Source organism: Leptinotarsa decemlineata, unplaced genomic scaffold, assembly GCF_025532065.1.
Source record: "Leptinotarsa decemlineata unplaced genomic scaffold, Ldec_3_MD MMD2_tig00000882_RagTag_RagTag, whole genome shotgun sequence".
NCBI classification, from domain to species: Eukaryota; Metazoa; Arthropoda; class Insecta; order Coleoptera; family Chrysomelidae; genus Leptinotarsa; species Leptinotarsa decemlineata.
In genome coordinates, this window is record NW_027412556.1 from 5,919,547 (window position 1) to 5,930,322 (window position 10,776).

General features: G+C 37.0%; 1 protein-coding gene and 1 long non-coding RNA gene across 2 annotated transcripts in view; one reads left to right on the plus strand and one right to left on the minus strand.

Annotated features, from left to right (window-relative positions):
• Window positions 1–2,339, minus strand: part of LOC111513354 (uncharacterized) — a 46,467-nt gene extending 44,128 nt beyond the window's left edge. The window contains exon 1 of the mRNA XM_023169557.2: window positions 1,002–2,339. Coding sequence (XP_023025325.2) covers window positions 1,002–2,231 — 1,230 coding nt within the window. The 5' untranslated portion in view covers window positions 2,232–2,339. The remainder of the gene's footprint in view (window positions 1–1,001) is intronic.
• Window positions 2,340–2,405: 66 nt separating this feature from the next.
• Window positions 2,406–3,776, plus strand: LOC141482148 (uncharacterized). The gene is made up of 2 exons (XR_012465370.1): window positions 2,406–2,578; window positions 3,570–3,776. It is a non-coding gene; the product is annotated as an uncharacterized lncRNA (long non-coding RNA).
• The last annotated feature ends 7,000 nt before the right edge of the window (window positions 3,777–10,776 follow it).

Here is a 10,776-nt window from a genome sequence, read left to right on the forward strand (position 1 = left end):
ATGTGGAATAAACTTCCTAAGAACGTTTTTCCAAATGGATTTGATCTCCAGCGATTCAAATCCAATGTGAATCGCTACTTTCGCACAGGCACCGCTCTGATAGCGCCTTAAGGATTTTCCTATAGTGTTTGTGTTTGTCCTTAAAAAATTACGTAGTGTCAGTGCGACAGCTCTTTGATAGTGATTGGAAGGAGAGGTTCTACAGAATGGCCACCCAGATTCCCCGATTTGACTCCAATGGTTTATTTTCTATAGAGATGTTCGAGTTATACAGGAATACATTGCTAGGTGCTGCAAGCTATTTACAGTGTAGAGAAGAGTGTACCAACATAAAAAAATCGCTAATTGAATATACGTAGCCCGCGGAAATTGAACATTCACTGTTTTTTAACAGACCCCGTATGTCGTGAACTGACACCGCAAAAATGCCCCAAAATATACAAATGTTATAATATAATCTGTAATATTGAATTGAGGTTTACAGACTTTCAACACTTACTTTATTAGCACGGTAAGTTTTGATAAAATCCATTTAAATTCTGTATTTTTCGGAAAACGGTTCAACGTATCCCTGAGAGCATGAAACAATTTTCAAAAATATAGCAGTAATGGATATGAATTCCCTCTTCAATGAGGTATCATTTGAATCCTACCTCCCTTGAAGGTATTTGCAACAGTGACGTGGCAAGTATGCTTCACAGTACATTCTAGACGACCACCCTGTATCGATTTGACAAACCACCTGTTGAAAGACCCAAAGCTTCCACTCCGTTCTTCGAACTAATTAAAGAAAACGGAAAGATAGATTTCATGCCCATCATCCCGAATCTTCCTCATAGATAAAAAAGACTGAATAAAATCATTAGTACTTACACAACATGTTAAAAATTGCGCCTCATGACTTTTGGTTAGAAGGGTGTCTCACGGAAGCGTCGCGTTTTTGTTAGTGGTGGACGGATCGAGCGGAGGATCAAGATCACACAACAACTCCTTCTACTTACAGCCGCGACTGAGTTTGGATAATATTTCTGGGTGATTGACGCTAGAACACTAGACCCGGAAACGCTATCCAAGCACCCGCTATTTTTTTTATCACTTCGTTTGCTCATACCATCGCCGGCATGCAGTTTGTTGTAGGCCTCGTCCAGGGCGGAATACTTGACGATCAGATTCTGGATTTCTTTCCTCTTCGCCTCTCGCTGCGCCCCGTTGTCTGGCTTGGACGGAGTAGGGGTGACTTCATCGTCTTCAAGATCTTTCTTCGTAGTTGGGCTAATGGCCTTGACAACCGTGCCCGAAACGGATTTCACTAGGGGTCCAGGTAGTTCCTCGTTCAGATTTATCTCTACTGGTTGTAGTTTCAAGTTGGTGGTTTTCCTGTCGCTGATTTCGCTCTTCCCGGTTCGTTGGGGCTTCGTGGATCTCCTAGGACGAACATCGGAATGATTCGATTTATGGCGGACTCGATGGGCCGAATCTTTATCCAGAAACGTGTACTGCGGTTCCGGAAACTGCTTCTTGTGCAACGATTTCCGGCTTTCGCTCCTGTACGGCGTCTTTTCCCGATGAAACGCGTTGTTGTTGATGTAAGGATACGACTTTTCGGATAGAAGCACGTTCGCAGTGGTCGAACTCTTGACGAGCCCCCGGACTGGAGGATCCACCGACTTTTCCGCGCCCTTCCTTCGATATATCCGGTCCAGCACCGAGGAATATTTATCTTCTAATCTAGTTATGGTGTGTCCGAAATTCGGTACCACCGTCGAACTTTTGCTGTGGCCGTAATTCGGAACCACCGTGGAACTCTTGCTGGTGGTTAGAGGAACGAAACCGCTTCCGGCGCTAGAAGGGGTGGAAAAGTTATTCGACGCTAGCTGTCTTTCGACCGTCGACGAGGGACCTCGCACCCGGGTCGTCAACTTTTGGAAGAGGCTGGAGCACGAATCACTCAGAATTTGCGCGACACTTGAAGTTGTCGAGGAACGCGCGTACCTCGGCCTATTCACAGGGGCATTCGTGTGATTCTTGGCCATAGGATAGTCGCCGAACGGATGCCTGTTATCGCTCAGTGTTTTCGTTGGCATTCCTGATCCTGGGAAAATCGTAGTCGTCGCAGAAGGTCGAACTGCGTACGATGACGTACGGCCCCACGAAGAGTCCTCGGGGACGACGTGTCGTTCGAGGTCCTTGGAAGGACGGTAACGGTTGTAGGACAAACTCGATCCGTACATCTGGAAATGACATGCTCCGACTAGCGCGAAACACCACGGGAAATACGGGCCACTCGCATTTAGGAACTCTACCCGAAAATTCTGATGTACGACTGACGTTCGCGCGTTGGCAGGAGTCTCGGCGATCCCACTCCACAGAAAAGTGCGAATCTAAATATAACTTGGATACGTTAGCAAAGTATATATGCTTCTATCCTTGGTTCCCAGCTGAATTTCAGGTGCCCACCTACATTTTTGTTTTGATATTCGGGAGGTATTGAGGTGGCGGTCATCAAAGATTATCTTAGACTGAAATGGACTAATTATATCACTCATAAAGAATACAAGAGTGGGCATTGCAATACAAGGTAGTGTATATTACAAAGCGTGGCCTTTCCGTGGCGCTTCCGATCGAAAGTATCAACTTATTCTCATTTCTTGTATGAAACCTTGAATTACCATTGGTCAGAAACGAACTCCCCAGTCTTAACACACTATTTAAAGAAATAACGCACTACATTCTATAGATTATTAAAAATATTGAACTTCAAATATCCGAAACGGGGAAACCATAGATAGATATATTTCTCAAAAGCGTTCGTCTGCGTGAACCATGAAACACTTTCATTTAAACTTCAGTGCTATGGCTTCAGGGTATTGTCATATAACTGGCTTTATAGTTAGCTAACAGACAGGAAGCAGTTAGTAAAACTCCAAGGAAATACATAGCATATTGAGAATAATTCATCGGGTGTACCACAAGGTTCGGTTCTGGGCCCTACCATTTTTCTGCTTTATCTGAATGATCTGGTAACCATTGATATCAAAGGAAAGTTCACACTTTTTGCGGATGACACCCACGATTCTTTGGCGTGGGACAAATAAAGATAATCTCGGAGACATCATAACTCTGGATCTCTAAAGGGTTGAACAGTGGTGCGATTCAACGTCCTTATTTTTCAACACACACAAATAAAATAAACATAGTTTGGTTGAAACTAAATTTTGACGACTTGAAGAAAATCATGCTATAGTTAACAGAACTCACACAAAATTTTTAGGGGTATTTATAGATGATAAATTAAAATTTGATGAGCATATAAGAAACTCATACAAAAAAATAGCACCTGGCTGCTATGCAGTTCGAGTTGTTTCTAACGAATTCAATCAATCCTCAGCCAGAACTGTGTATTTTTGTTGATAGAGTTGGGGCTTTTGTAGTCGGGGCAACTACTGAATTCAGTATTCGTTCTACAAAAAAGGGCTGTCAGATACAGATGTAGGGCAAAATCACAAGACCACTGCAAACCATTTTCATCAGTAAAAAAATTCTTACTGTACCTTGTTTATTCCTTTTAGAAACCGTTTGCCTAATTCACAAAAAAATACTCCAACTCAGCAGTAAATGATGATAGACTTTACCACACGAGAGGAAGTCGGAATTTACCCTTGCCAATACCAAAATCACCGATTACAAAATTTTCTCTGATATATGAGAGCAAGAAAATATACAACCACCTTCCAATCAATGTGCTATGCTATAGGGCAATAGCAAATTTAAAAGAATTCAGAAAATTAGTAAAAGGAGTACTTCTGCAAAAAGCCTATTATGAAATATATCGATGATGTATTTCATCTCTTAGTATTTCAGATGCTTACATATCTGTAATGATTTATTTATTTATTTATTATCTGTAATGGTTTATATATTGTTTTATTTAAGTGTATTCATATATGTACATTTTTCAACCATATAATGATTGTTCACTGTATATCATAATTTTAATATTTAAAAAAAACATTGTTGACTTCATAAAGTTTCACTAGCTTTGTTAATAAGGATTTCTTGGACAATAAAGCATGATTGATTGATTGACTTGTGTCTGACTCTCAATACAGTTCATATAATCAATATTGGACATTTTCAAAATACATTATTACTGGCTTTCCCTAAAGTGTTATATTGTGCTAAGTGAATACAAACTGTTTCTATTATCTTTATATGTCCTATTTTGTTACATATACATATATTCAGTATCTACTTGAAATTGTAAATTATGGTATAGTCTATAGTTTCATATGACTGAATAGCGATAGCTGATATGTGTAATTTTGTTTGTTTGTTTTTTTATTTAATTATTTTAACCAAGCTTTGTCAATAAGATATGTCTGAAAGTTACTTCTTTGCATGATCTACACATTCATGTATAAATTTACTTATTTTCAAATTGATTACTTCCTTCCTTTCTTTGGAAGATTCTCTCATCCCTTTTTTTTGTATCAGATGGAGTAGTAGAAAGCCAAAAACTTTCTTTCCCAAAAATTAATCACTCCTAAAAATATAACCCTTTCAAATCAAAAAAAGATATGAATCTTCAGACAATGAAGCATATTTTGACTTGAGTTGAGGAGTCCCGCCACTAACCTTTACTTGAAGGTCTTTTTGAGTCCCAGCGATGAATAATGGTGTATGTGAAGTGAGCATACTTTTTCTAGGAAAACGTTATTAACACGCAAAATAAATATCAAGGAAAAGAAACCAAGACAATAACCTAACGAAGAAGTTGAATCAGTTTTACGCGGTATCAATTTTAGTGGAAAAATATGCAAAGTATTCAAGGACGCGCAAAATTGTTTGCTGAGAAGAACATATTCTGGGAATCCCCTTCATCACAGTAAATAATATATATGAAATTATGAAATGAACTATTATATTTAGGATCATACATTGAACTGGAATTTTATTCCAGTATAGTTGGGTTTACTGATTACTACAAAAAGACACATTGTCAATATATTCAGATAGGCAATATTGTGAAATTAATTTTATATAGCTGAAAATTGTTCTATATATAGCTGTAACATTTAAACATACATAAGGACATATTGTAAAATAATAGAAAGGCCAATTGTAAAATTAATTTAGGGTGGTACACTTGTATGGGTGGTATTACTGATTACCTACCTGTATGATGTACCTGATTAGTATAAGTAGCTTTAGTTTTGAGTAGTTGTTAGTTTTATCTTCCTCTTGAAGAAGATCACTTGGTGATCGAAACACGTGTCGAGGTGTAAAAAAAAATAACAATTTGGTGTTGGGAAAAAACTCCAGTAATATTAAATCTCGAAGTGATTTCTGGCTCCTTGCGTAATTAAATATTGCAAGAAAATATTGCAAATTTAGCCAGAAACGTTCAATAACTTGACCTCTACTCAGCCAACGAACATTGTTATGTTGCAGTAAGTCAGAATACGCAGAAAGGTCCATGCTGAAGAGCAGAATGAGATCTCATAAAATTATTCAACTTGACCATGCTGTTCATCACTTCTTTCAGTGTAGCACTAAGTTTACCACAAAGGGCTACCTGATGAATTATGCACTGATAAGATATTAGACCTGGGTTTTTATCCCTGATTCACTTTACTACACCTTTTTCTTTGCCAATCATTGCTGGAGTTGAAAGAGCATATTTTCGTAAAAATGGTATGTAGTTCAACCTATAGATGTTTCGTGTGCGTAATAAAGATTTGAAATTATTATTAATTCGCACAAATACACACGCACACATAGGCTTGATAGGAAACTAATCGAACCATATTAGTTGTTGGTACTTGTAAAACAAGTTAACTAGGTAACTTAAAATAAAATAAGTACTAAGTAAAATTCTAAGTGGCTTAAAAATATTATTTCAATAATATACACATAACAATATTCAGCGGTCCGAGGTTCGACCTTTCGCGGTCCGTAAACGCCTGTTGCCGAGCGTTGCTATGAAGGGTATTTAACAGAAAATTGCATTTGATTCATAGAAGATATGCACTACGTTTCTCAAAACGTATCATTAAAAAACTTCACGCCCTGTTTTTCAAAAGTTGAGATCTTTAGGACATATATTAGCATTTTCTAAAAAATAACCTGGTAAACGAAAGAAGCGGATTTTAACAGTTAGTATTACCAAATTATCAATAAACACTTTGTTTAATAACAACGTTATTTCAATAGCGCCGCAACTAACTCAGTGAGACAGAAACAACCCAAGTTCTATTCGTATGAACAACAATCACGTATTAAATTATAACAAAGATTATAGAGACCATATGAAAATATTCGAGGCAAAAGGCAAAATTATCTGAATAACGAAAAAATGCATGTTAATTAATGAACAACTACTGTTACATTCATTACTTAGACTTAGACCAACAAAGGCAACAATAAAAAATTAGCAACCTCTTTGGAACCTCCAGACAATTCGAGAAGAACAAAATTATTTCGGCAAATTGATTTCTATTTTCCAAATTATTCAAGATTCCAAAGTGTTTTGAACGAAGGCAAAAATTATGCATTTTATCGATATTCTAAACTTTATAAACTCCAGAGGATTATTATTTTTTATTCACGAATACGCGATGAAAGTTTTTTGTCAGTGTAACTCTCAAACAACATTTTCTGTCTCATACTAACTTTCATTATTTACGCTAGTCAATCAAGCGTATTAAAGAAACTCTATCCATTATCAGAACTCATTTTCAAAAATGTTTATTACATTTTTTTGTATCTGTCTGGACTATTAACACACTTTCATCGCAAGTCCGTACATAAAAAACTTTTCGTTCTGAATTTTATTCCAAGACGCCGTGTATCTCATTTTTGTGGTGAAAATCAAACTGATATCATGTGAAAAATAAAGTTCTTACCTTATCTCGGCCCGAACTCAAGACATTGTTGACGAAAAATTCTCACCTTATTTTTCGAAGAAGACTTTCTATGCTTCTTCGTCGATGGTGTTTTGTCCTGATGATGTCGATGACGCTTCCTGGATGCCGGTGATCTGCGATGACTGCGTTGATACCTACGTTCGTCGCTAGAACCCCTTCGGTGCGAACTTATCTTTCTAGTCCTCTGACTACTGCAAGCAAGGTTTGTAATTTACAAAATGAACGGTCCAATGCTGGACTCTTAGCCAAGACCTCAATCCGAAAGCCTACACTTGATAAATATCGATGAAAAGCGCAAATCAACATCAAAAAGAAGTATGTATAGTAATTCTGCTGAAAGGTTCTGTCGATATATTGAAAGAGCTGATAACGAATTTGAAGAAGATATTTTAGAAAACTCAAAATGAAAAATCCTACTTTACGGAAGGACCGCGAGTTGGGCGACATCTAGGTTTAATAATTTGAACTCCAAACTCAAGGAAAACAATTACTGCCACAATTAATCAAATGCAAATACTGGTTGTTACATATTCTCATTCGATATTCTTCTTCAGAAATGTTACCTCTTCATAATACTTCGAAAGATAGTGTTCGAAGAGACATTGTGATACTTATGTATGAGACCATGCCAAAACGGACAGAAAATGAAACTCGGAATCAATAAATCAACCAGAAAATTCATGCGTGTATGCAGTCACACTTCGATACATCTTGGATCCCAGAGGTGAGAAGTTGAAAAGGCTGATATATTTCATTTTGAAACATTTCCAAAGGTTGAAAATATTGACTGCATTTTAGAATGATTGTACAAACCAAACCAACCTGCTTTACAACTGTACAAACAATACAGGCTGATTCACGGTGGATGGCACATTAGACGTTTCTGGTGAACCAGACAACGGATCACTTTGAAAATTTAATGGAGGGCATATTCGGACATTCTCTAGCCAACTAAAATATTTTCGACAATGCGGTGTTGCCGCTTCTATTAGAAAGCAGTAGCAACTTTGATTTTTCAAATGGAACACTCTGTATATAATATTATTTTTGGAATCTTCAACAATTGCCCGACAACTTTTCTTGATATTTCCCTATACCTATCTGTTACCGTTTTCGAAATAAAAATTAATTTCAATTTTTTTCTTCGAAAATCATGACTTCTAAAAATGCCGATATCTTTTAGTTAAGATGTACTATGATATGGAAATTTGGTTTGGAGTTAGGTGATACTTGGACACTTCCCACACGTCAGCCTAATCTCCGTTACTTCAATACAGGGTGGTAAAAAAATACAGTTTTTTCGTTTGCTTGAAAAAGTTGCTGAAATTTGATTATTTCAAATGGAACACCCTGTATATTATTGAAAATTCGGAAAGCTGCTGAAATTTGCTTTCTTTCTATGTATATCATACCTATACCTAACTAGTCAAGTTTCGGACTTATGAACATTTATTTGTGAAAATGTCCCTTCAGATGGTATTTCCATTCGGTATTTGGTAAGCAGGCCATGATTACTATTTGACAGTAGCGTTGTGACATTCTCCTAATAATATCGACATTTTCGTCACTTCAGAAGTTGCAAATACCTTCAAAACGATGGAACTAGACGGAGCTCCTGCACATTGCACAAGAGAAGTGAGCGCAGAACTGGATAGACTATTTGACGATCGGTGGATGAGGCGCTTGGGACCATGGAATTGGCCAGCGAGATCACCCGATCTTAATCCATTAGATTTTTATTTGTGGGGAATGTTTAAAGAAAAAGTTTACAAAATACCCGTGCGTTCGAGAGATGAATTGTTAGAAAGGATTGCCCAAACATTTGAAGATTTGGATCCCAATGAAATCAGATCTGCCACCACGAAAGCAGTCAACACCCGCATTTTAAAGTGCTTGGAAGTGAACGGCCAGCGATTCGAACATATTTTGAAATATTCCACATGATTGTTTTACTTTTTTATAATTATTCATATCAATATTTCCAATTTCAAGTTTCTTGGTGCTTTTTTAAAGTTTATCCAAACATATTGAAATTGTTCTGAATTCGTATAAATTTCTTGAGGTTCATTGGCGGTAGATTCGGATACATTTCATTGAACTTTCTACATGTTCTGCTGATAATTTTGTCACACTGTCCAAAAATAATAAACAAATTCATAAGAACTTCGTTTGAATAGTTTTGTTCCATCGTTTTGAAGGTATTTGCAACTTCTGAAGTGACGAAAATGTCGATGTTATTAGGAGAATGTCACAACGCTACTGTCAAATAGTAATCATGGCCTGCTTACCAAATACCGAATGGAAATACCATTCTGAAGGGACATTTTCACAAATAAATGTTCATAAGTCCGAAACTTGACTAGTTAGGTATAGGTATGATATGCATAGAAAGAAAGCAAATTTCAGCAGCTTTCCGAATTTTCAATAATATACAGGGTGTTCCATTTAAAATAATCAAATTTCAGCAACTTTTTCAAGCAAACGAAAAAACTGTATTTTTTTACCACCCTGTATTGAAGTAACGGAGATTAGGCTGACGTGTGGGAAGTGTCCAAGTATCACCTAACTCCAAACCAAATTTCGATATCATAGTACTTCTTAACTAAAAAATATCGGCATTTTTAGAAGTCATGATTTTCGAAGAAAAAAATTGAAATTAATTTTTATTTCGAAAACGGTAACAGATAGGTATAGGGAAATATCAAGAAAAGTTGTCGGGCAATTGTTGGAGATCCCAAAAATGACATTATATACAGAGTGTTCCATTTGAAAAATCAAAGTTGCTACTGCTTTCTAATAGAAGCGGCAACACCGCATTGTCGAAAATATTTTAGTTGGCTACAGAATGTCCGAATATGCCCTCCATTAAATTTTCAAAGTGATCCGTTGTCTGGTTCACCAGAAACGTCTAATGTGCCATCCACCGTGAATCAGCCTGTATCATTTACCCACATCATTTATTGGAGGTAGAGTTAATCTCACTTCGTATGGAGATGAACAAAAACACTGTCTGATAGCGCGCGTCTCGCTCACCAAGTTTGCATCATCAGGAGGTGATGACTGAGTTTCTACATCTAACGCAGGTTTATTTGTATACACCATTACCTCTGGTGATGTGGGACATCGAATGAGGTTCAATAAATGAATTCTTCCTCCTCCTCCTACATAAATCATATATAAAGATACATGAAAAGCAAATATAGACAGACGGTGAAGTACGAGTATAATGTTATGAATTTAGGTTGCAGCTACAAGCTCGATTTATACATATCAGTCTTCCGGGTGGAAATGGGAGTAATGCACAAGAAATCTTGAATTGAAGCATCAAATGAAATAAGCGGATCGAAATTTTCACAGGCAGCACTGACGAACTCAAACGTGACTACTCTGATAATAATAATAATCTTTATTCAGCAGCAGATACATCAGTGAAAAGAGAGAACAAAAAAAGAAATGCCGTGAAGAATTGAAGGACTGGAATAGATTGATCCTTCAATGGATGGCAGGACACTTAGAAATCACAGACAGCAAAAAAGTAATGAATGTGTTAGACATGGTACGTGTAACAGTACCTTAGTCTCGCACCTGAGTCTCAGGTTTCTCAAAGAAACCTGTTGCCAGCAATGCAGCATTCCCAAAGAATGGTATTTCAATTTATTCGTTGGTCCACTTCAACTTACGAGGGTTTATTGTGGATCAAGGATAAGGTAATGGGCGAGTGTGTTTGTGTGAATATAAGATAGTAATACGATATCTAGGGACCTGTGCAACTGTATTTCAAGCGAAAATCTGTGCTATTGAATGGGGAATGTTCCTCAATTTGGGTTATTACAGCAAATGCAAGTTTTAA